The 27,049-nt window shown below is 37.7% G+C and overlaps 3 protein-coding genes across 3 annotated transcripts in view; 2 read left to right on the top strand and 1 right to left on the bottom strand.

The window, feature by feature from the left end:
* LOC135074798 (uncharacterized) overlaps positions 1 to 11,107 on the bottom strand; it is a 33,423-nt gene extending 22,316 nt beyond the window's left edge. The window contains exons 1-6 of the mRNA XM_063969179.1: positions 10,592 to 11,107; positions 9,300 to 9,453; positions 3,913 to 3,984; positions 2,776 to 2,994; positions 1,445 to 1,550; positions 78 to 224 (exon numbers count right to left, since the gene is read on the bottom strand). Of these exons, the coding sequence (XP_063825249.1) occupies positions 78 to 224; positions 1,445 to 1,550; positions 2,776 to 2,994; positions 3,913 to 3,984; positions 9,300 to 9,453; positions 10,592 to 10,778 (885 nt within the window). The 5' untranslated portion in view covers positions 10,779 to 11,107. The remainder of the gene's footprint in view (positions 1 to 77; positions 225 to 1,444; positions 1,551 to 2,775; positions 2,995 to 3,912; positions 3,985 to 9,299; positions 9,454 to 10,591) is intronic.
* Positions 11,108 to 12,066: 959 nt separating this feature from the next.
* Positions 12,067 to 25,821, top strand: LOC135074386 (diphthine methyltransferase). The gene is made up of 5 exons (XM_063968661.1): positions 12,067 to 12,347; positions 19,214 to 19,352; positions 19,738 to 20,193; positions 20,744 to 20,879; positions 22,003 to 25,821. The coding sequence occupies exons 2-5, from the start codon at positions 19,214 to 19,216 to the stop codon at positions 22,307 to 22,309; spliced, it is 1,038 nt and encodes a 345-aa protein (XP_063824731.1). The 5' UTR covers positions 12,067 to 12,347; the 3' UTR covers positions 22,310 to 25,821.
* On the top strand, positions 12,261 to 14,921 carry LOC135074387 (cyclin-dependent kinase 2-associated protein 1-like). Its single transcript, XM_063968662.1, has 2 exons — positions 12,261 to 12,351; positions 12,537 to 14,921. The coding sequence occupies exon 2, from the start codon at positions 12,539 to 12,541 to the stop codon at positions 12,887 to 12,889; it is 351 nt and encodes a 116-aa protein (XP_063824732.1). The 5' UTR covers positions 12,261 to 12,351; positions 12,537 to 12,538; the 3' UTR covers positions 12,890 to 14,921.
* Positions 25,822 to 27,049: the final 1,228 nt, after the last annotated feature.

The following is a 27,049-nucleotide window of genomic DNA, read 5'->3' as shown; positions in this document are numbered from 1 at the left end:
TTTGCACGCACCTGTTTGTGCCTCTGTCAAACGACAGAACCTTACTCGCTAATGGCGCCAACTCGTTAGCATTGTACCTGTGTCCTCTGAGGAGTGGTGTACAGACACGGCACCCTGGGCGCCGTTCTCGACGCCTCTCGCGCATCAGTCTTCTCGGAGGCGGCCCGACGCATCGCGCGGGTCACCCAAGCAGCCAAAGCCGCTATGTCTTCTTGGTGTTCGGGCTGGATAAAAATAAACACGGCTACTTCACACTCGTACGACTTTATAGTGAGTGAGGGAGACGGAATAAAAAACTCATAACACTAATTTATTTATGCAGGTAGGCTTTTAAAAAGCACTTTTACACGTCCCAGTATTTTTACCCTACCACTGCTTCAGGACAATAAATGGGCCAGTGCTGAGAAGAAGCAGCGCAAGAAACTCAGTCACTATAGTCCTGAATTATTCCCTTCGGCCGTTAAGGAAACCGAAGTTAGGAAACTAGTTTCCTAAAAGCCTTTTTTTATACTTCTACGTAACTGGTTTCCTAAAAGGCTTTTTTTATACTTCTACGTAACTGGTTTCCTAAAAGTACTATGTTTCTGTTATTTCAGCCGCCTATGAAACTATAACCGGATTTACCCTCCATCCAGTACCCTTTGGCCGTTAAAGTAATAACTATGTATGTGACATTAATTAATAATAAGTATTACCAATCTATACAAGAATAATAACAAATTCATTAGTCTAGTAGGCACTAGGCACGTATGCAGCCAGTGCATTCCCAGTATTAGACGAATAATAGGTACAGATAGAGATATGTCAATTGTCAATAATTGTCAATAATTAGGTATTACAAAGATAGATGCAAGTATCACAGGATCCGCCGAGCCAAATGGTGGATCAGTGAACTTCAGCGTGCTATTAAATCCACTGATGGATCGAGATAGTAGATCCTACTGGACAGAGGGCGGATTTAACTACTCGACCAATTTTGAAATATTTGGATATAATCAAAACACTTAAAACAAAAAATAATCCATTTACTTAAAACATTAATAAAACATAAATACTCTTTTTGACATGAAATAAAACTAAAATAAAATATTAATCAACTTAAAATAAAAATGCATATGGAGCAATAACTTCTATACAGTGCCCCACAGTTATTAGTCCCTTTTCCAAATCATTTAATGCATTATTAATTTCAGTATCGTAGAAGTATAAAAAAGCCTTTTAGGAAACCAGTTACGTAAAAGTATAAAAAAAGCCTTTTAGGAAACCAGTTACGTAGAAGTATAAAAAAAGGCTTTTAGGAAACTAGTTTCCTAACTTCGGTTTCCTTAACGGCCGAAGGGGAATTATTACATCAAAATCTATGGACCGGAGAATATTTTCAAGACTATTTTACCAGTCAATTTAGCAACCACAATTAGTTTGACAGGGTTTATTTCGCACTTACCATACAAATAAGTTCTGCTACTAAGTATCGAGATCTTTCTTCGCGTATTTTCTTATCGAGATCACGAGCTTCTAAGGACGGCATTCCAAACGCGAGATCCAATAATCTGTAAAAGTAAAAAGAAAGGGACATTTCTTTCGTACTAAGTGTCAATAAAATATTTTTTCATTTTTTTTTCATTTATTAAAAAGCAAAATATTGAAAGTACAAGAAAAAGAAGAAATTGTGAACTGAGTAGTGCCACTTTCTCAAATGGGATCTCACTCGCCAATCGCCATACATCGTCGTGACGACATTGATTAAATAGAGAGCATATTTCATTTAGATCGTCCTTCTACTACATCCATGGCCGACTAACACACTAAAATTTTACATTCTTTTTATACACTCGACATCAAATAAATCGCACCTCCCGCGACAAGCATTTTCAAACGTATGCATCCCCACTTCCCACCAATATTGGCATCATTTAAAAGCCTAGTTCTAACCTTCATTTCATTAAAGGAAAGGTTTTTACCCCAAAAATGTGTCTTTAGAAGGATCCAGAGTCACTTCTTCAAAAAATAGGTAGTTACGCTAGAGTCAACTTTTATGGCTATAAAACTGTTAAGTTGGGATTAATCGCTATCCATCTGTTAAAGAGGACACGTGAGATCATTATTTGGTTTTATAACCATAAAAATTGGTCTCATTGATCCCATAGGTGGGCCCAAAATGAGGTATTTTTTCAAGTCACATTTATGGTATATGTTAATCATGTATTAAGAAATTAAATGTGTTTTTCTTTAAGGATATTTATTGAGCTTTCAAATAACACCAATATTGTTGGGGCACCATGATTGTGTCAGAAGAAAATCGTTAAAGTTCGCGTCGCGGAAGGTGCGGTTTATTTGATGTTGAGTATATTTCTTACCTATGCAAACCCATGAGCATGGACTTAGCTCCAGCTATGACCGACAGCGGCTCATCCCGCAGCAATCTATCCCTCGCCACCACGACTATCAGCGCCACGGCCTTCGCCACGTGGCAATACAAGTCCTCTCGCGAACGCGCACGACCCCGCTGCAACCATCCCGCCACGCGCCACGCGTGCGATCCCCGGGACAAACTTGACCGTCACTGGTTGGGTTTTTACTGGCGGTCAAGCTGTAGATCCTGGCTACACAGGAGTTGCAGCGGTGGGAACGAGAGGTGGGAATAGTCCCGTCACCATACATCGTGACCAAAGCCACGACATTGGTTAAATAGAGGGCATATTTAACTTAGATCGTCTTTCTACTACAAGCCGACTTGCATTACACTAAAATCTTACATTTTTTTCTATTTCTTACCTATGCAAACCCATGAGCATGGACTTAGCCCCAGCTATGACCGACAGCGGCTCATCCCTCAGCAGTCGATCTCTTGCTACCACGACTATGAGCGCCACGGCCCTCGCCACGTGGCAATACAAGTCCTCCCGCGAACGCGCTCGACCCCGCTGCAACCATCCCGCCACGCGCCACACGTGCGTTTGACCGGGAAAATGGCGGGACGGCACCTCGAACTCGCTGTTGGATTAGTAGACAGTTATTTAAAAAATTCTGGCGTTAAGAGTCGCCTCTCGATCTAAATATGTTTAAAATAACTTGAACAAATCGAACTGCCTAAGGTGAGAATCGAACTCTAAGTAGGCCTAAGTAAAGCCCGGTCTGTGAGCACGTAGAATTTTGTCCAATGACCCCAAGCTACCCATCCTTATCACTCGCGCGTAATTATATTGCTGTCGCTTGCTGTCGTTTGCTGGTCATTGGACAAAATTCTACGTGCTCACAGGCCAGACTATAGCTCAGATGGAAGAGCAGTCACCCGGCAAGCGAAAACTCGTGGGTTCGATTCTCACCTTAGGCAGTTCGATTTTTTCAAGTTATTTAAAAAATATTTAAGTTGATGTTTGGATTGGTAAAGGGCGTAACTAAGTCAATGCCTGAGGTATTGGAGCGGCACGGGAGGAGTGACATATGACGTCACAAGGAATACAAGTTTGAAGCACATCTGTCTCGCTGACGTTTGACGTCACAAAAACACCCTCCAGTGCCGATGATATACCTCAGCCATTGACTCAGTTATGCCATAGACCTATAATATCCTAGATTATGTACAACAAGCTGAAGTACACGTAACAGAAGATTAATTGAATTCCTAGACTACGAAGTATCTAATCTTGCCCATGTTTAAGGGTGATCTTCACAACACCAAGGAACATGCTAGAAGACTATAACTATTGCCTATGATAGAATGGAGCTACAGTGTCAAGACAGGAAATACACATAAACATATTACAGACGCAAATACAAGCTTCTAATGAATGGATCGCATGCTTGGGGGTACAGTTGGCGCCAATATTTGACAACAAAATATTGGCACCAACGTTGGTAATATAGAATACACATAAATAAAGTAACAAAATAGATATCAGGGCGACATACCCCCATTCACGTATGGATTCCAATTGTTTAGCACTTAGTTTCTTCGGCTTAAATATTCTGTCCTTGTGCAAGCTTTACGAAAAAAAATATTCTATATAAATTGCTATTGAATATTGAACGGTTTATACACATATACGTATACATACACCTACAGGATACGAATGTGTGTAAGGATTAGATGTCATTAGATGAGTAATAATAGCGCAGCAAATCCCTCTAATAAGCCTGAAGCTATCCTTCTTAAGACCGACCCTAAGAAGAGCCTGTATGTATGTATGAATGACATGTGTATTAAGATGTTATATTATGAAACTTTCTAGATGTATTTATAAAGCTTTCAATCTATATCTAGAGGGTCTAATCTTAGATAAGTTACAATAAAAGACAGTGTCGGTTTAAGTAGGATCAATTTTGTTTCTATGTTGGTATTTCATAAACCGCAGTTTAAAACGACGCACTATGGAGCGAAATTGAGATTTATGGACATAGCGATTTTTTTCACAATTTCTATTTGAAAAAAATACCTTTCGATAGGTTACGTTATTCTGATGAATAAATGCTTCACAAGTTTTTCTCTAAAACCAATAGTTTGACTGGAAAAAAATATTTTCCATTTTCGTTGTATGGAATGAAACATAAAGTGGTCGATTTCGACTAAGCCTTGACAGATCTTGCTTTGAAACTACTTAAGCCTTGTTCTATGGCTTGTTGACTGTAATCCTACGCTATCAGCGCGCATCCAAAGTTGCCCGTTCACAAGTTATGAGGTTCTGAAAAATTAAAAAAAAGTAAGTAAAAGTGACTTTTTTTTGGAATATCTTTTAAGATTTAACAAAAATATAAAGATTTTATACGTTAATAATGTAAATTAACCTTAAATTACTGCTAAAAACACATTTTAATAAACTTAAAAGGAATTAAATCAGCGATTTTTTTTTCACAATTTCTGTTTAAAAAAAACACCTGTCGATAGGGTATGTTATTCTGATGAATAAATATTATGAACGTTTTTCTCTAAAACCAATAGTTTGGCTGGAAAAAAATATTTTCCATTTTCGTTGTATGGAATGAAACATAAAGTGGTCGATTTCGACTAAGCCTTGACAGATTTGCTTTGAAACTACTTGAGCCTTGTTCTATGGCTTGTTGACTATAATCCTAGACTAACAGCGCGCGCACAAAGTTGCCCGTTCAGAAGTTATGAGGTTCTGAAAAATTAAAAAAAAGTAAGTAAAAGTGACTTTTTTTTAGATAAGACGACAAGAGAAAGGTTAATTACATTACTAAAGTATATAATTTTCATGTTTTAGTTGAATCTTTAAAGATTTATACCCAAAAAAAGATACTTTTACTTACTTTAATTTTCATTTTTTGGAACCTCATAACTTCTGAACGGGCAACTTTGGGCGCGCGCTGTTTTTGCAGGATTATAGTCAACAAGCCATAGAACAAGGCTCAAGTAGTTTCAAAGCAAATCTGTCAAGGCTTAGTCGAAATCGACCACTTTATGTTTCATTCCATACAACGAAAATGGAAAATATTTTTTTCCAGCCAAACTATTGGTTTTAGAGAAAAACGTTCATAATATTTATTCATCAGAATAACATACCCTATCGACAGGTATTTTTTTTAAACAGACATTGTGAAAAAAAAATCGCTGATTTAATTCCTTTTAAGTTTAGTAAAATGTGTTTTTAGCAGTAATTTAAGGTTAATTTACATTATTAACGTATAAAATCTTTATATTTTTGTTAAATCTTAAAAGATATTCCAAAAAAAGTCACTTTTACTTACTTTTTTTTAATTTTTCAGAACCTCATAACTTGTGAACGGGCAACTTTGGATGCGCGCTGATAGCGTAGGATTACAGTCAACAAGCCATAGAACAAGGCTTAAGTAGTTTCAAAGCAAGATCTGTCAAGGCTTAGTCGAAATCGACCACTTTATGTTTCATTCCATACAACGAAAATGGAAAATATTTTTTTCCAGTCAAACTATTGGTTTTAGAGAAAAACTTGTGAAGCATTTATTCATCAGAATAACGTAACCTATCGATAGGTATTTTTTTTAAATAGAAATTGTGAAAAAAATCGCTATGTCCATAAATCTCAATTTCGCTCCATAGTGCGACGGGCGATTCTGGGAAGGAGCTTCAGTAGGTCAGACTATGGCTCACATACTAGAATATACCTTGTATACAAAGGTAGACCTGGCTATTGTCATGAGAATGCGATTGGATTCGCAAAACTCTGATCTGGGTCAATATAGAGACTACACGAAATACAAATGAGATCTTCCCTTAGACCTGTCCTCAGCTTATTAATATCCTTTATCTAACGTAATTGATACCTTTTGTTCTGTAACACGAAACTGGATTGCTCGTGATCGTGAGTCACCCGCCCGCTGCCTTGTCTAAACAATACATTTCGAGCACAATTGTCGCAACTGATATGGCGGGCTGACATTTTTAACCCTAGATTATTTATTCGATGTCCTAGGACTGATAGAAGGTCAATACTAACGCCTGTACTCACAAACGATGCTTGCTTACGTGAAGCAGAAAATCGAACGCACAGCGTTGAATAGAGCTGAGTGCAGCAGTGATTGGTTCGTGTGTCACCCTGTGCGTCCACGCGCACTGTGAGACCTCATAGCAATGTTTGTGAATACGGGCGTAATACTCGTAAATGCAGTCACGAATCTTTCGCTAAATTAATACAAGTGATTTAAGTCACGTGTGTCAAAAATTACGCATAATAAAAAAGATAGTACAAGTTTTTATTTATAAACAATACGATACGATATCAGCTGACAAGAAACGATATCATTTATACGTTGTTAAGTTTACATAACAGGTGCCTACTTAGTTCACCTTGCGTTTCATTAGTAACATTAACTTCTGATTGTATAAAGAAATGCGTACATGCATTACCATCCTGCATTAGAATCAGGCTAGTTAATTACTTTGGATTCTAAGTTCACACCAATTTTCACTTCTTATCACAGTCTCTTAGTCTCGAAGAGAAATCTGATAGTAGCTCAGGATATTACTGAAACCTGTTTTTTATGTAGAACAAGGCAGGTATTAGACCGCAATCGCACCTGATGTTAAGTGACATGCAGTCTAGGGTGGTACATATCTCCCCTGCAAGTGCCTATTCACTCTCGCCTTGAAAAGGCCTGTTGCAAACATTTCCCTCTAACTATACAATAATAATATGTATTAGTGTTCAATCAAAGACAGACATCAGACATCTGTAATTCCGTACGCGTACAGCAATAAAATGGAAAGGAGTCGAGAAACACGTGAAATGAAAAGGGCGCGACAAGTTCAGACGGGTGAGTTGAAAGCATATCATCTGCGGGGTAGGGTTGACACTGTGATACCGCAATCTTGATTAAACGTTTTATTTAACTTAAGAGACGCTGATTGTCAGATGTTATACTAATTCGTTGTTATACTAATCAGTAATAGCTAGCTAAGTAGCACAAAACAGTTAAGCCATAAGCTCAGAGTTTATTAAAAGACTAGAATTTATTTTGTTTGTAAGATAATTAACTTGGATTCTACCCAAAAATAATACCGCAATCCGCCTGTAGAAAGTGAAATAAGGTCAGCCATTTGTTTTTAGCAAAAGGCCTTGATAAAGTAAAAGTTCAAGCTTTCTGTTTTGGCAACCCTAACAGGGCTTAAACATTAATTGAACTTAACGAGTTCAAAGGCCGAAGGGGACCATATCCTTTGTTACACAGCACTTTTATTGAACCTAACGATGCATGGGCGCGTTTTAATTTTTAGGCATTTCGTCCCATTTGATACGTTTGTGTACGGCTGACTGATGTAACTCAATTTTGTAAAACAAGTGTTTCAACCTTGAACAATCGTGAAAAGTTGCTCCAATGTCACAAAATGTGGTCATCATGACTAACATGTAATTTACACTCCTATTAGTTAAGTTTACGTGAATATTTTTGCATCTTTCAGAAGTTTGTGTAGGCGCAAATGGACGAGTACATTGCTATTAGCATTCAAATAAGAATCAACTGACTGATTAAGTATTGAGTAGTGCAATCACTTGAATGTTCTACTTCTTCGTTTATTGAATAGGCATTGAATTCTTATGTACAGTCCATAACACAACACAACTAACGCTTTTTATGTAGATAAGCGTGATTGTCATTTAGTTTCGCAGTTCTACAGGGTGTTAGGTAAATGGGTATATGAGCCGACACTAGCCCATGTTAACATGGTCATATAAATGGTATGGTGAAGTCAGAAAAAGTATATCTTCATTTTAATTATTTAAATTTTCATACAAATCGGATTTTATAAAATTTATTTTGTATGAAATTTTTTAAATTAAAATGATGTTATCAAATTTCTGACTTCACCATACCATTTATATGCCCATGTTAACATGGGCTAGTGTCGGCTCATATACCCATTTACCTAACACCCTGTATAGACAGCTCTACATTGCTTTAACAGTTAAAATGAATTCACATTGTTATGTGGCGTGCGTGGAATTCGTATGAGACTGCGCACGGTATGCGTCGCCTGTTTCTCAAACAAATGTCACGCGCATCTAAATATTACTTTTTTATTATACGATATAACGTGTCACAAATGTGAGACATTTTCATACTCTCATCCGTCCGATGATTTCTCGGCGAGGCGATATTACAGCGATTTTCACTGCGTTTTCTTGACAGTGCGTGCACGCTGCGTGTGCGCTGCGATATCGCTCCAATAAGAATTCTCTCGTGTGAAGGCAATAACTAGCTACGCGCCGCGATCTTACTGCGGTGTCGCAGCGATTGTCAAATAGTGCGATGTCACTGCGTATAGTATGCCACGGTCACAAAAAGGCCAAAATGAGCCATTTCTGCTATTATAAATCATCAATAAATTAATACACCTCATAATGAGCGGACCATTTTGAGGGTACCCTAATTTTATCAATTGTGGACTAGTAGAGAACGCCTGCTGGCATCAAGTTCGAAAAGAGGAACCATTTTATGTAAAAAACTAGATTAGATTTAAGTGTTTTGGTGGTTCTGGTAGCTATTGTATTTAGCACCAAAATGATCATTATATGTTTCTCTAAGTCTCACCCATTCTCCACTAGATTAGATTAAAGTGTTTTCGTGGTTCTGTTAGTTATTTAACACCAAAATGATCATTATATCTTTCTCTCAAATCTCACCCCTTCTCCACTAGTCTAAATTAAAGTGTTTTCGTGGTTCTGGTAGTTATTTAACACCAAAATAATCATTATATCTTTCTCTCAAGTCTCACCCCTTCTCCACTAGACTAAATTAAAGTGTTTTCGTGGTTCTGGATTGTTTTAACACCAAATAATCATTATAATCTTTGTAAGTCTCACCCCTTCTCCCTGATAGCGTGGAGCTGCTTCGGCGACAGCGGGTGGGGCTCCAAGCCTGCGTCGAGCGCGGCGGCGTCGAGCTCGTCGCACGGCGGCGCCACGATGATGTCGCATGGCCGGTTGCCGGCGCCCGAGAAACGGGACGGAGGGAGAACTGGGGATGTGGAGATACAAATGGTTATTGAAATGTAAAAAACATAACCCTCCTTCTGGCGCAGTCGGGTAAAAAACATCTATGTATTTCTGAAAAAGTGGCAGCCTTATTTCTGGGAGTTCAGCACATTCTGCCAATAGTAGTGTAGAAATGTTACAGCAGAGCGCTATTAAATATTTGTTCTGTAAATAAGTTTGACAGTCTTTCAGATTACTAGTGGTAAACAGCTACTGTACTACAGATCTCAATCCCGATTAAGTCCTAATCATTCAGGCTACCATTTTGCAAAGCAGGATGTGAGTTTGATGTATGTTTTTGTTTAATAAAAATAACTAGATATATTCTTCCTCCTCCAACACACATATATCACTATCACCAATAGAGCAATATATTTTTATAATAAATACTAATTCTGTCTAAGGACAGAATACTGTGTTAGATAATATTAAGAAAAAAAGTCACAACCAAACCAAATCAAAATACTACAAAACAAACTGCTAAGTCTTATCACATTATTGGTATTTGTCTTTCTTTGTCTAGTCTTTTTGTAATGACCTATTATGCTATCATTATGTTAAGTAGCATGGAAAGCATTGGGTTATGTTCAGCAGTGGACGTCCTATGGCTGATATGATGATGATGATGTTAAGTAGCTGTCAAAGTATCTGGAAGACAGAAAAGCCACCAAGGAAACTAAAGCCAGACAGGTGAATAATATTACAGACTTTCATTCAAATCCAAGTTTATACACCATTAAATTATCCAATTAAGAAATTCTTTATCTCAACAATCATATAGCATGTTGAAATGTATGAGGCAATGTTGTGTAATTGACATAGAGATAAATTATTTAAGCTTATTACTGAAAATAAATTGTGTGAAAGTGAAAACATGTTTATATTGTGAGTCGAGTCATTAGCTTTTAGAAAATGGGAATTTTATGAAATATCCAAAATATAAAGATTATAAAACTTTTTTGTTTTTATGTGGTAATTGGAATAACATAGCTAGTGAATTTATTAATTAAAAGTACAACAAACAAAGCTTGTTAATAAATTAAAAAAAAGCCCATGAGAACATTATCACAGTTTTTGACACAATCACAGTGAAATAGAAATCAAAACAATGCATTTCTCACCGATGGGAAAAGTTTTCCAGTGGTAGAGAAAATCCTCGGCGACCTGCTTGATGTTGTTGACCAGCTGCTCCACCTCGGGCGGTGCTCCCACCAGCTGCACGTCGAAGCGCAGCGGCTCCCGCTCCGGCGCCGCGGCCTCCAGCAACAAGGAGCTGGGACGCGACGCGCGCTCGCCCTCTCCGGCCATACCGCTAAACCACACTACTGCATCACACACTACAGCCCAGTACGTGGGCACTGCTCTAATCGCATAATGATGGCTTCATACTTCATTCCATCCGTTCCAGTAGGCGGAGAAATCACTTGATTCACTTGACACCGACCACTTATTCTTATATTATTTACATTCATCTGATCAATCCAGCCAACGCGCCTCGGCTGACGCTATCCCGAATATAATTTATTCTCGTCTAGGAATGCGGCATGGATACGCTTTTTAGAACACACCAACACATAAAAATAGTTTTCGTGTAGACAAAAGCAAAAAGCAGAAAAAGAAAACCGATAGACCGATACCCAGCCTCGATTTCTTTTAATTTGACATTAGAGATGTCATGTCATGTCGACTGTCGTTTAGTCGACAATCTGTCGATAAAAAAGTGAACAATGTGGGAATAGTTAAAATACAAACAATCGATTATTCCCTATAGATCATGGCTGGAAATTGTATAAATCATAAATATTAAGATTAATTATTTAATATTAATACATAAATGATGAAAGAATATATTGTTACATATTTTTATGACTCCAAAACTAATAAGTAGGAGGATGATAATAATATTACCCTATAATTATTATTATTTAAACATAAAATCAGTAATTGAAAGTACCAAATTTAGGTTGACCGATAGTTGGGCCCAATTCTATTTTATATAAAGAATCTGCCGATACCAAATCGATGTAATATAGTATTGTGCGCACTTTCTTACATGTCTATACCGAAACTGAGCCCCGATTACGGTAACTTTTAACTTCTACAATCCAGACACGCTTCTCGATTCTGCGATACGATTGGTCGTCCAACAGCGTACGTCAGCTGTTTTGACCAATCGTATCGCAGAATCGAGAAGCGTGTCTGGATTGTAGACGTTAAAAGTTACCGTAATCGGGGCTCTGATTAACAGCCCGAGGCCCGACCCAACTATCGGCTAATTAAAAGTCGGTGGTCTGCGCCTAGGCTTAAAGTGTTTGTTTATATTCAATCGAGGTATACTTATCATACCTAAAATCGTTTCGAACTTTTAATCGATTATTACTTTCGATAAGTTGGTAACACTATTATGACATATTATAACGCATTATGATGACAGCAAAATGATTTGCTCTGTGATTTGCTGATACGTCATTTTACGTATAACGGAACGTAGATAAACAATCCAAATTAATTTAAAAAATATATAAATTTAATCCATATAAAGATTTTATGCGTATTCATCTGAAAGAAATTAATTTTTAATACAATTTAAACGACTTCATCTTTAAAAATTAACTAAGCTTTTTATTTATCATCGTTAAGGTCATTTTGACAGGAGCCGTAAATTAAAAATAATAAAGTTGTCAATGTGGTGATTTGTGGACTTGTTTATTTATTGCAGAAAATTAATAAAATACGGATTTTATTTACGAAAATCACTAGCATTTACATAAAGCTTGATACATTCCTGCGTTCATTTTCTGTACACATCAATTCAAGCGACGGCGCTCTACAGCCATCGATTCATTGTCTTCGAGAGACCGAAGGTGATCGGATTAGGTAGGTACGTCCTACATTACCTCTAATTTATAAGCCGAATCTTTCGTTTGAGATTGAGACGCGTGCTCCCCTAGAATCCGTTTAGTGTTTTCATTGTTTATTTGTATTAAGTTAGATTTGGTAAGTATTTGGTTTCGTTTCTGTTTTTTTTCGGCTTTGTGTGTCATTCTAATTCGGCGTTTCTTTCAGTGATGGAGGCGATGGACATTCAGGCCGTGGAATCCAAACTGAGCGACGTGACCGTGACCGCTATACCGATGAGTGGAAAGAATGTGCATAAAGACTTGGGGCTCGGCGGCAACAGTCACGCGACTATATCGACCGTGCCGGCCTCGTCGCCTTCCTCGATCGGCAAAGATAAGGACAACGGCACTTCGAAGTACGCGCAACTACTGGCTGTTATTGAAGAAATGGGTAAAGAAGTCAGGCCTAGCTACTCTGGGAGCCGCAGCTCCGCCGAGCGCCTAAAGCGCGGCATCGTCCACGCCCGCATTCTGGTCAGAGAGTGCCTGATCGAGACTGAGCGGTCAGCACGACAGTAGTTTGCTGAACCTAAAGTAATCACAGTCAATTTACAGTACCACAATTTGGTATTGCTTTTCATATAATGACATAGACATGTTCAAATGACTGCCAGTTACATGTTACCATTTGCTGTAAGAATTTTGCTGATACAAATCATAAGTAATGGCTATGTGAAGGCCATAGTCCATAGTCTGCAATTCAGTCTGTCACTTTAACAATAATCTATTGCTATGGAATGCTCTAGTGTGATGTCTCAAATGTTTCACTATACAAAGGTCCCAGAACAGTATACTTTTATTCAGAATAGTCATATATTTCAAGTGAATTTTATGATTGATATTGTCATGGTTTAATAAATTAATTATGTGTAAAAGATTTAATGTTCTCTCAGAGTTAGGGTCTAATTTGTTAGAAGTAATATATAATTCAGGGTATGTAGGCATAAATAAGGATTGATTCAAATGTAATTGTTTGGCCTTTATTTGAAAACAAACATTTTCACATCTTTCTTGAAACTGGTGTAGAATTCCAAAGAATATGTTACATCTAATGTCTAGTTGAAGGCTGTTCGAAGTTGAATTTGTTGCATTTGAATATTTTCAATATTTGATAGTGTTAAGTGGTGAGTAAGCAACCTGGCAGTTGTGAATTCAATTATACCTCACATAGAAATGTATTGCAGTGAACAGAAGTAATGTCCTGAATGAAACAGGCTGTGATCGCAACATTTATTGTGAACATCTACCTCAAACTCAACAAATATTGATATTTTTAATGTTTATATGTATGTTTATGCAATGATGTCATTTCGATGTTTTTATACTATAGCAACTGAATAAAATAGAACTAGATATTTAAATATTCAGGTATTTTAGAGTTTTATAGAGTCAAAATGTTATTTCAGGCTTGTATTTTGAAAGTGAATAAAGTTTAATTGGACATTATTATTGTCCATAGGTTTGTATTTGAATGCTAGAAATGTTTCTCAGAGCTGCAGACTTAAGGGTGACTCAACTGAACAAGACAAGTCATTTATATAAAAAAAAAACTTGGGAAGTATTATCAAATGTTTTGTAATATTTGATTACCTAGATCTAAAGGCTACATAGTATGTCTATGTGTACAAATCTGGTGTGTTTTGAGCTATACCACCAATTCACCCTTTAGTCAGTGTCTGAACTTAGTATAGCTTTGCTAATGTTACACAATTTGAATATCATAGCAATATTAATTTGATATTATAATATTTGCTTATATTTTATGTAACTCAAGCCAATCATGTGACCTCAACATAGTGTAATAACATAGTGAATAAGAAAAATGTGCTCATTGATTTGGTATTTCCTTTTCTATAGGATTAAGTTGTATATAATTTAGTTTATAATGTATCCTACAAATGCAATAGCCTCCAATAGCCTGGGATATTTCAGATGGTAAGCAGGTTCATCCTTTTACACAATGTACCATTTTATTTGGTAACTTAATGACAGAAATAGATAGTTGTAACCATCTGAAATAAGCCCCATCTTTAACCACACTTGTAGGAAATAATATGTTGGTCCAACTGCCGTAAAGTATACTTTTAAAAGTAGCTAGTTTTAAGAAGAAATTACGAAATAGTTTTAACTTTATCAAATAAGTTACCATTAATGAGTATGTACTTACATAAATGTTATTAAACTTAATTCTTTAAAGTCCATTGCAATTAATATTTTGATAATATTTTAATCATTATGTATTATCTATTCTCTCAAAGTTATTTATAAGTTTCAAACTATTTTTTAGTTTTGTTCAACAGTAACTGAATATTTTGACTATTGTTTAGTTGGTGCCACTGGTTTACATTTATTTTGATGTAACAAATGAATCTTACAAAGATGATAAAGGTGTATAATACATAGGTAATTCACCTAATAAATGTATACGGATTTGCCTTGAGTTCTAAAATATTAATTAATAAAATACAAATTAAACAAAAGTAGATCTAATTGCCTCATACAATTAATAAATAAACATAGAATGCGTGATGCATATTTAATAAATTTAAATAATTAAGAGCGTTTACGTCTAGCGTGGCATGTCAAGTTTAGGTAATTTCGATGCTAGTTTTATTCACACTAAAATAATTATGACTGTGTGCGTGTTCTCACGCTCTATAGTCAAACCAAAATACTTTGATCCACCATCGTAAAAGTGTGCCAGGCTGTCAAGTGACAGCTCAAGGAAACTATAAAATCTTCAAATCTTCCAACACCGACTCCATAATTATAAATAATGGTATACATTAGTCCTAATCAATAATAAATACGTAAATTCTTTATCAAATAGTAAATTATCAAAGGTTTTTTACTATTTTGAGAATATTTTATACATAACCCACCAGCTGCGGGGGCAGCTAGTGGGTTATGTGGGGTTCTTCCTACCAGAAGGTGGGTAGCCCCTACCTACACCCACTAAAAACCTGACTGTTTCTGCCATGATCCATATGAGTGATATGAGGGAACGCGGGACATCGCCATTGGCTGTTGCCTGTAGCATTTGTCCTTAGCCGCCACCAGACACCTCCACTAGTCTAGCGACCGAGGCCTGTTAGGAAGGGACAGTTGGAGACCATAAGCTGTCCTCTTGCGCCCAGGGTGTCGGCGGCGGATAACCGGAGTGTCGGCTGAGGCCTCTCGCTCCCCCTTTCCACTGCTTCTTTCTGTGAAAGAACACTTCACAGAAAGTAAGCACACTATACCATAAGATTATTTGTCTCATCATATATTTTATACTAATGTAGATATTGTTTCCGAAAGCGAGCGGGTTCATTCCGTACCTGTACGCTTCATGTGTTCTCTAGCAAAATCTGAAAATCAGTGTTCTGCCCTTTTGAGGGTAGTGTTTATACTGAGCTCTTTGCTTTTTGCATCGCTGCGGCACACATCACTCTGACGCAGGGAACTATTTGAAACGCTAGTCATCTTTATCTTATGTTGTTTTGTCACTTTTGTTATGTTGCAACTGTTGAAATTATTACTAACCTGTGTAACAAAATACCAGTGGTGTCACCTAGTGTGTTTCTTGACTAACTTTATTTCGATATTGAATTGAATTTCAATAGCAACTATACATAAAGTGTGTGTTAAAAGCATTAAAAAAAGTGTGCTACAACAAATAAACAATTTATCTATCTATCTCACGCCTCTTCCCGATTGGTAGGGAGAGGTCATTTCCAACCGCCGCTCGTTCGCTTAGGCTGGGCACTGTTGGAGCGTGTCAGTCTGCTGCGGTGACTCACGTGCCAAGACTGCAGTGTTAACTAACAACCATCTACAGGCTCTCGGCCTATACGGTGGAGGAATGGCCCGAAGCACCCATGGCCCGGTAGAACCTGGGTCGCCCTTTGTGTGAGGCGATCATGCCGTCGCACCCACTCCTCCAATACAGGCAGAACTGCCTCTATGGTGCGACGTAAAATTTGGCTGACGGCCAGGCGTACCCTTCAGCACTCTAGGGCCTAGATCCTCAAGTCTCTACCTTTTGGTTTCCACCTCTCGTGGTGCACGTACACGTACATTTCCCCTTGGGACCTATGGTCACCTCGCAACTGGCGTCTATTCTCGGTTGTCGACACTAGCTTTGTCGCCACTGAGGATAAATGGCATAAATAATATCGATTGTCACCAGTGGTGACACATACTTTCCCAGTTGTAGCTACAAGCTTTCTCACAACTTATGACAAATTAGAAAAATACATCCCAATTATGCCTAGTGGGGACGTACACAAATATTGACGCAAATGTCATCGTGTATGACATACGTAAAGTAAAAGTCAAGTAAGACCAGATGAATACAAATATTATTAATTTTATTAATAATTCGTACGCGTGGACCTCGTTTTACTCCTTAGTTCGTAAAATCTGTTGTTTGATATCATGTTGATAGATGGCGTTTCACGGCTCCGCATGAATATTTACGAACGTCAAAAACAGTAGTTTGTCCAGCGCTGTAGATTTTAACCAATGACGATAGATTGCGCTTTTTAGATATGTCTTATTTATTTATTGAAATTTATTTGTCACATATCGTCATAAATTATAGCCTATAATTATGTTAATCTGGTTTATGAACAATAATACTGTAAAGTTTCAACAAAATCCGTTCAGTAGTTTTTGAGTGAAAGAGTAACAAACATCCAGACATCCAAACTTTCGCATTTATAATATTAGTAGGATTGTTATACGTCGCCACTAATGACAATATTTTGTTTCCCATTTATCCTCAGTAAGGACATAGTCAGTGTCCACAACCGGGAATAGACGGACTGCGGATACTATGCGGTATCCACGAATTACCTCAGCCTGTGCCTCAGTGATATCACGCGTTGTGCTTTTTTGAACAGTAGGATGCTCCACGACTACACAGCACTGTGCCATACTCGAGCCCCATATAGGACCATATAACGCGCGACGCAAAAGTATAGTCAGCGACTCAGTGCAGCCGGGCCTCCGAGATTAGGCATCAACCGGCTTAGTGCGCCGGCGGTAGCCAAAAGCTTAGGGGTGAGACGATTCAAGTGGCCGTCAAATGACCACTGTCCAACTAACTACAATCCGAGGTACCTACCGCAAAGATTTTCCGACTGTAATATGTTGTGTATGTTCCCCCTACAACTAGGTGGGACCCTGCTGGCAGAGCATTCCTATTAACTATTCTGTAACCACCTATTTATGGCAAATAAATTATTAGTATTATTCCTCTTTATAATATTAGTAGGTATACATACATAACTTGCTGTTCCAAATTTTCGTCATTCGTTTTCGTTTCATCGCTAAAAATAACTTAATTTTATTTTTCATTACGTCTGAAATAGAATTTGTAGTAAAAATAGACTGTAATGAAAAATAACAATAAAATATTTTAATTACCACGTGATCGCAAAATCTACCACCAAGATTTTGCGGATACACTATAAAAGTCCAGCTATCTGTCAAAGATCAACGTACGCGTGACACATGTCAGCAGAGCACCGAGCGACGTGACCTCACTCTGGAACGCCTCGAGGCGGACTGAATTTGAACGATTCGTGCGCGGCGTTTTATAGTACTTTTCAAATACTCATAGAAAAAAAAATACAATGTATTATTTTAAATTTCAAAGTAAATATTTTAGATAAGATATTCTTCTATTATATTAAGCTATTTTTGTGTTGAATAAAGGAAGAATATTGGTGAAAAAATCACTTTGATTTTTGGGTATTTCACGTTCTTTTAATTTGTGATTTCTTATTGTAAAATGCTTAAATCTAAAATTTTTCTCAGATAACTATTTGCCCAAGGATCTATGCTATAGGATATAAATGTTTGTTAAATCGTTTTCACAGTATTTTTATAAAAATTTCAGCTTGTAAAATGACGCTAAAGTGGAAATTTACAAAACCTGTGTGGACTTATCTTGATAGAATTCTTAAATGCTAAACTAATCGCAATATTTTCTCAATTAACTATTTAGACGACGAAATTGCCTAACTATTTATGCCTATAACATATTTGTAGTATTACTGGTTAATGATTGTAACGAGTTGAAAAAGTACTGTTTTTGCGCCAAACGGCGTAAACGCTCTTAATAATATCTATTTTAAACGAGAATTTTACCTAATAATGATATTACTTTAACATTGTTAGGTTTTTAATGTAGCTCATTGAAATTTTTCACATAAATTATGAAATCTATGGTGGCACATTTTATCGGTTATCTCCAGTTTTTGGCTATTCGTGTCCGCTATTAAGGTTGATAGTAATAATTGATAGTTTCAATGTAATTGTAAGTGGCGAACCATGAAACAGTACAAATTTTAGCAAATTATTAACATTAATATGTGTGTTGACAATGTGGCAGATAAATGTGGAATACATTTCACTCTACGAGATATAGCGTTAGTTTGCTGTATTTATTCATGTATGGACATATTTTTATTATGAATAAATGGGTCTAAATAGTAATAACTGTTTTTATCTTCGCCTACCACTCAGATAAGTCTATTAATTTTGAATAATATCCCGCAGAACAGAAAAAACGACACACCTACTTGTTAATACCCTGGAGTTAACTGCGCACCTCGCTGAAATGCGACTCCCCCTCGTACTACCCGCATTTGCGTCCGTACCATAGCGTCGATGTGACGTCACAGCGGCCAGGTGCGCAGTTAACAGTACATGCTTTTTAAACGTTTTTTCTGTTCTGTAATTTATCTCTAGAATGTCCCGAAAATTGAATATAAAAAAAAGAAATTACTTCATTTCCTTTTTGGTATGAATGAAATATCGTTAAAATTACTTAATTCCTATTTGACATTGCAGATGGCAGTGGAGTGGAAGACGCGGCTGCGCTGGCACACGGGGCTCAATGCGGACTCCGTGGAGTGGTGCCCCGTGGAGCCCTACCGGCACCTGCTGGTCTGCGGCTGCTACCACCTATCTAATGAAGATAAAGAAAAAGGTTTGTTGCAATGGAATTACTAAAACCATGTCCTGGCAATCTGATCATCATTAAATTCATAAAATAAAATTCATAAAATTCATTTATTTTTGCAAATAGGCTTTAAAAAAGCGCTTTTACACGTCGTTACTTAGATGACATAAGGTCCAAGAGCTTCCTCGTTGAACATTGAAAAAAAACTATAAAAAATATTTTTCTCTGCCTGTACTCGTACCAGTTAAAAGGTAAGCGAATGCATTTCAACATCAGCAATGCTGTGTTTGAAGTTTTGTTCTGAATAAGTTTCAGTATGCCCGGTATGCCCTTTATAAAGCGGGGAATCGAATTCGCATCTTAAGAAAAATTTTGCGGCACTGCGATGATAACACTGATTAATAATTTACAGAAGCTGGACCAACGAAGCAAAAGAGACTTGGGAAAATTTACCTCTTTTCCATCAACCACGACACGACTGCTCTTGTCCCAATCCAGGAGATAAACACAGTCGGTGTTCTGGACCAGAAGTGGTGCTACCATACTATCCAGGATTACCCAGTGCTATGCGTCGTCAATTCTCAAGGCTTCGTAGAGCTGTACCGACTCTGTGAAGGGACTCGCCTTGAACTGTGGTTAAAAGAATCAATCGGTACCGCAGAGGATATCCTCGCTCTATCTGTCGATTGGTCCACTAATAAGACCGCGTCTGACAATCCGATGCTGGTGGTCAGTGACTCAGAGGGTGCTGTGACGGTACTGCAGATTGGAGACGATGGCCTGAAGAAGGTCGGGACGTGGGCCACTCACGGCTTCGAAGCGTGGACAGCTGCTTTCAACTATTGGAATCCGGACGTGTTTTATTCAGGTTGGACGAATACAGTATACAGGGTGTTAGGTAAATGGGTATATGAGCCGACACTAGCCCATGTTATTTAACATGGTCATATAAATGGTATGGTGAAGTCAGAAAATTTATATCATCATTTTAATTTTTCTAATTTTCATACAAAATAAATTTTATAAAATCGATTTGTATCAAAATTTAAATAATTAAAATGAAGATATGAATTTTCTGACTTCACAATACCATTTATATGACCATGTTAACGTGGGCTAGTGTCGGCTCATATACCTATTTTCCTAACACCCTGTATAGGTATAGCGCTGCTTAACACAGTCAGTGCCTGAGGTATGGGAGCGGCACGGGGGGAGGATTTTGTGGCGATCAAACGTCAGCGAGACTTCAGATTTGTATGCCCTATCATGTCATAATATGTCAATGTCACCCCCCCATACTACTTCAGGCACTGACTGGGTTCCTATACCTACATTATTATTCTACTTTTCTCCCAATCCTCGCAGATTGATAAATGGGTTATACTTCAAAATTTAAATAAGTTAAATTGTGATTTCAGGAGGAGATGACACCTTGTTCAAGTGTTACGACATCAGGGTGTCTGACGCAGCTGTGGCCACGAACAAAAGCCACGAGGCTGGGGTCACGTGTGTGCGGAAACACACTGATATGGAGTACCAGCTCTTGACTGGAAGGTTTGTGTGAATGTGAATAAAATCAAACATTTAGAGCCTTGCCACACTGGCGGATTACAAGCGGTTTTAAAGTATCCGCCGCGTGTCGCCGCCGTGTTGAAAACGCTTGCAATCCGCCAGTGTGTGGCAGCTCACTTATATCACGGTAGTGTATCCCAACTAATATTATAAATGCGAAAGTACCTCTGTCTGTCTGTCTGTCTGTTACGCTTTCCCGCTTAAACCTCGCAACCGATTTCGATGAAATTTGGCAGGGACATAGTTTGAGTCCCGGGAATGGACATAGGATAGTTTTTATCCCGGTTTTTGAAACAGGGACGCGCGCGATAAAGTTTTTCTGTGACAGACAAAATTCCACGCGGGCGAAGCCGCGGGCAGAAAGCTAGTGTTTAATATGCTTTTTGTTGGAATATTATTTAAACAATAAGCTACAACCCGTTCGAACTAACTGCGCACCTCGCTGGAATGCGACTTTATCCCACCTCCCCGCGTTTGCCGCGTCCGTCCCAGAGCGTCGATGTGACGTCACGGCCGCTAGGTGCGCAGTTAACTCGATCGGGTTGTAATTTATAGAGATGACACACACACACACACACACACACACACATGCACGCACGTACACTTACAAACAGTGAGAATCGACCGTTATTTAAATATTTAAAAATTGTAAGAATTTGCTTCTGTAAAAAACTTCTACTGAAATCTAAAAAGATGATTTATTTTGCATACTAGTGTTAAAGATTACCTATGTACTTAATTATCGTAACCAGTGTAAGAAGAGCGGGGCCTCCTGCCACAGGTATATCCATATACTTACTAGGTAGGCCCCAGCCTCAGATTAGTAAATACCTGCTGTAAAAGTAAATAAAAAGATTTTTTATTTTTATGTTGAAATCAAGAAAAAAAAATACAAAAGCTCGGTAAAATTAATTTGTTCAATCGCTGTGATTTAGATGTCGCTCGCTTGCGTAGATTAATAAAGTCCTCGCTTGAAGAAATTGCTGCTTACTTTTTCTTTTGTATTATGAGAGAAGTCTCTAACAAGCTTATTCCTTATTGGGAAATAATTTACTAATATCTAATTTGAAATGAGTTCCGATTAAAATAATTTATTTTTTAACAGTTACGACCAAAGAGTGCGATTATGGGACACGCGGGCCCTAAAACGGAGTGTCACCGAGAAGCACGTTGGAGGCGGCATCTGGCGGCTAAAATGGCACCCCTACCGCCCAGACACCATACTAGCGGCCTGCATGTATGGGGGGTTCCGTACGCTACAGGTTGTCGACGAGGTGTCGCTATCCGTAGCCTCCGAGTACAAGGAACACGAGAGCATAGCGTACGGCGCGGATTGGATGTTCGACGAAAACTCTTTGGTGGCCACTTGCTCGTTTTATGATTGCAAACTGCATGTAAGTGAAGTTTGTTAGAATGTTAATGAAAATGTTATAAAATATAAAAATAAGTACACTCCATTTGGATTCAAACTGTAACAACTAATCGCTAATATTTTATGTATATAAAAATAATAAAAGCACAAATGTACTATGATTTTGTGTGTATATTTATTATCCTTTGAACCGCTTAAGCCCAAAGAAAGCTGCCTATTGCTCACTCGATGACTTTGTGTCACGTGACGTGACTATTGTGTCCCCAGATTTGGGGGTTTATTTGTCACTGTCGTTCATTCCGCTATCTAGTATGAGTAAAATTAATAGATAACTCCGGAAACGGCGTTATGGAGTAATCCTATTGGTACCAGTAAAACATTTAGATCTCATTTTAAACATGTTGTATTTCAATTTGCTTATAATGTCATGATAAATATAATTTATAACAATTACATACTTAATAAAGTAATCATTTGCCATAAGTGATAAAAAAATTCTTACACCATTTACAATATGAAGGCTTTGGGATGTTATCTTGTTCGCTTCTGTTCATGCGTTTTGTCTGGATAAATTTAAAAAACACTAAACTGGCCAGATTCTCCCTACTATAAATTTGTACCTTAACATTTTCTAAATAAAGTCTATTTTCTATTTACTGGAATTAAAGTACAATTTACTCTCACCGCCAGGCAAACGAAGTTCCTCATACCCCTAACATGAAATGCTTCAAAGTTTTTATACGAGATTATTAGAATATCGGTGCATAATATTTGCCGCCATGATTAATAATACTTAACACTTTTGGGCGTCATCTATACGCGTTCAGTAGCAATTTGCTATGTACTAAATTCATACAGTAAGTACAAAATATTTACTAAAGATTTTTAGGGAGAAGGTTTTTTTAGTGAATCCATCCAATAAGGATCACATTGTAAGTGAAACTGCAAAATGCTGTTTATTGCATATAGATGTCGCTCAAATCTATTTCGGTAACATAAATGCTTCCACTACTCGCACCCCTAATTAACTCATTCTCCATGTTTTACATAGTAAATAACTCAATCTAATTTAGCTAAGATTTTGTGAAGTACATAGATAGAAATGTCTGGGTGTTACATTTCATAATTTTTATTTAACTTTCACATTAATCAGCTTTAAAGTCTCTAACATTATCTAAAAATCATCTGTGTAAATAAATATGTATATCAGATTCTGCAAATATCAATATTTAAAAATGATTTCATATGCATATTATTATGCTACATTCCTTCCATTTGCGACTGATACTGGATAGTATAACATCCTATGTTGTACTTGAGACTTGAATGTGTTAATAATATCCTAACTCGAATTTTGGCAAAGCAAAGTTATTGAAATTTGAACATTTAACGTTATATTTTGTAAGCTATGTACAATTTCGTTCATTAAGCTTTCGATTTTTATAACATTCAAATGATTTTTATCACATTATTTTTATCTATTTTTTACGATTAGACCCGCTGTTGTTAATTTATTATTTTTTCATAATTATGAGACAGTATGCATTTATTATTTTAATTATGCAAACCAGCAGGTAGCGGTTCTAACGGTAAATTGTAAACGAGTCAGACTTTCCTGCCAATTCTTCCTGAGAATGTGTTATTATATTTGCTTTCTGCAGTCACAAATCTGTTACTATTATACTATGATTATATAAAAATAAACTCTTTCATCAGAACTACAGAAAAGAAGCGATAAGGCATTACAATTGGTACTACACCTGTCTATACATTTTGGTCTTGACATAGTCTAGCTTGCTACATAACAAAGTATTATTCCCTTGCTCACTATGGAAATGTGGATACAGTAATGCCGTAACATTTTTGAATAAGAATGTACTAATCTTTAACATCCATTCTGATTATAGCCATCTGTTAGCTTCTCATACGTCGTATTGCTAGGATTCCCCGCACCAGACAGAGTCGGCGGTGCCTCGAGAACATTATACTATCACATCATAAAAATAATTCGCGTAAAATATTTGAGGCATTTCAATTACAAATGTAAGCGTAAGTTCACGGTATATAACCATTAAGTTGAGAATACACGACTGTGTACACTCATAACAATGCAGTATCGACGCATAATGTTACGAAGCTAAAAATGCAAATTGTAAATTTTAATAAGATCCCAAACGATTTATAAAATTTCAAATCACAAGACACTATTAATTAGACTAGTTTTGATTCTAAAATGGCAACTAAACAGTTGTTTGTCTCACATAAAATATACTAGTTACACAAATGTAACTTCATTACTTTTAATATCACTGCATCGTTACACAATTATGTAAACAACATGTATCGAGATTTACACCTTTCGGACAGTTTACAATGAGTAGAAGTGTAAATATTTACAACGAGAGTAAAACTTTAATAATAGTACTTATAGATAGAAAACTCTAACTCATCTAAAATAGGTGAATTATCACTAGGAGTCTAGATTCAGTGACATCTAAGAGGTGATATAAATAAATAAAAATAAAATTATATTTTACTCATTGTACACTGTATATTCCGTGGGGCACGTCCGTTCTTTTCGAAATTTCTTTCGTTGGTTGAAAGTCGATCACAATGGGACGCCCGCTAAATGGCAACTGGGTTGGCGACTGTTATTGTGAAGTCAATTCCTTTAATTAGATGTTTTGTTGCCAAATAATTAACTAGCTGCCGATAACTACAAAACCCATTTTGATCAGGCATTCGAGCAACTGATGCTTTATTTATTATGCAAATATCTTCAAGATTTCGAACGGATTTGTGCCACGAAAGTTCATAATCGCGTACCGTACGCTACAAAATACTGTATTTCATTTAACCGATGTCAGATCACGCTAGTCCCGCGGAGAGACCGCTATTTACAACATATAATTATATTTACATCGAGCTAGAGTCCGTGCCTCGAACTAAGCTAACTATTTAACATTATCATACTGTCTTCCAATAGACATTTTACATTTACGAAGGTCTTTTTGTGCCTTGAAGATAAACATGATTTATCAGAGTATAGAAGACACATTTACAGAATTAAAAGTTTTTTTTAATAAATATAACACTCTTTAAGAATTGTTACTCCAGGATCAACCATGGATGTAATAAATCTTAGGTTTCAGTATTTTTTTTTGTAAGAACTAAGTTTTTTTTACATTTTTGTGTGTTGAAACCTTACAACTAAAATAATAGACACAAAAAGACCATACTATTTCCTGAACATTCTACTGAAAAGATGGTTTGATCACTTTAGTGTACTCTGACACTTAGCATATCTGCCCTAAAATGTGATTTTTTCGTTTCTTACAATTATCATTTTGATACCTTCTACATATAAAATCTTGAATATATTGTAGATTTTATACAAAGTAGATATCGTTAAGGGTTTGGTGTCTAACCAGGATGTACAAACATACTTGAACGGGCACAAGCCCCAGCTTTTTGACAGATTATCAAGTGTTAATCAGCCGGTCAGATCCTGTACTTAATTTATTAATAAGTAGATTCACTGGAATCCAAAATTATAGAAAGAAGACAACCAACGACGAAGAGATATGACAGGCTGGAAAATTCGATAATCAATCGACAAACTGGGGGGTACAAACATGGGTTTCCATATGCCCATTAAATTCATTCGGTCTCAGTAAAGACTTTCAAGACAGAAAAAGTTTCAAGTCCAACAACCATTTCTAGAATCTCAAAATTATGAGTTTCGAAGCCACCATTTTATTACAGCTGCGTATCAGATACTCGAGTCACTCGTCACAGTCACTGCACTAACATTGTCACCGCACTATTGTTCGGCCGCGTGTCGCGGGCACAGCGCTTGGAAGGCGTCTTCGTCTAGTTGCCAGCGGGCAGGGCCGGCGCAAGGGAGGTGCACGCGGGCGCGGCAGAGACGGGCGCGGCAGGCGAGCGCGGCGCCAGGGCGCGCGCAGGGCCCGCAGCGGGCGGCGCGCGCGCCCCACACGGCAGGGGCCAGCCCCCACACGCGCGCGCCCGCCGCGACGACTCCTGGGGCCCACACGCCGCACGCCGCGTGCAGCCACACCTCGCTCGTGCCCGCGCCGGTTGTGTAACGCCGCCGCGTCGCCTCGTCCAGCGCTCTGTAGGCGAGAGCCAGACGTTTTACATACTGACGCTACTATAAACTTTTCTACTTTTAACAAGAAAATTTAATTCCAAACGAAAGTCGACTACATATCCACATCATAATAGAGCCCCACTTCACACACATACGAGAAGAATACACATAGCCACGTGACATCCAGCGTGCTGGCATTCACCATCGAGAAAGTCATTTTAAATTGAATATTTCAACTTACCTATACTCCTAAGAATCCGTCTCCACAGTATACTTGTATGGCCCAATCCCAAACAGGTCCCCTAACCCAGCCGCATGGGGGCCCCTTTCACAGAACACGCAGAGCCATGTGACGTATGGCGTCGTGGCATCATATCGTAGCCCCAGCGTGCTAGCATATCTTTGAGAATATTGTACTAAGTATATCAACTCACCTATATTCCTCGCAGTCTGTCTCCACAGTATACGGCCCAAATAAATCCCCCAGTCCGGCTGCGTGAGGGCCCCGTTCACAGAACACGCACAGCCATGTGACGTCTGGCGTCGTGGCATCATACCGCAGCCCCACCATACTAGCATATCCTCGAGAATATTTTACTAAGTATATCAACTCACCTATATTCCTCGCAGTCTGTCTCCACAGTATACGGCCCAAATAAATCCCCC

This window comes from Ostrinia nubilalis, chromosome 9, assembly GCF_963855985.1.
Source record: "Ostrinia nubilalis chromosome 9, ilOstNubi1.1, whole genome shotgun sequence".
Taxonomy (NCBI): Eukaryota; Metazoa; Arthropoda; class Insecta; order Lepidoptera; family Crambidae; genus Ostrinia; species Ostrinia nubilalis.
The sequence above is the reverse complement of the archived record's forward strand: the minus strand, read 5'-3'. Positions and strand labels throughout refer to the sequence as shown.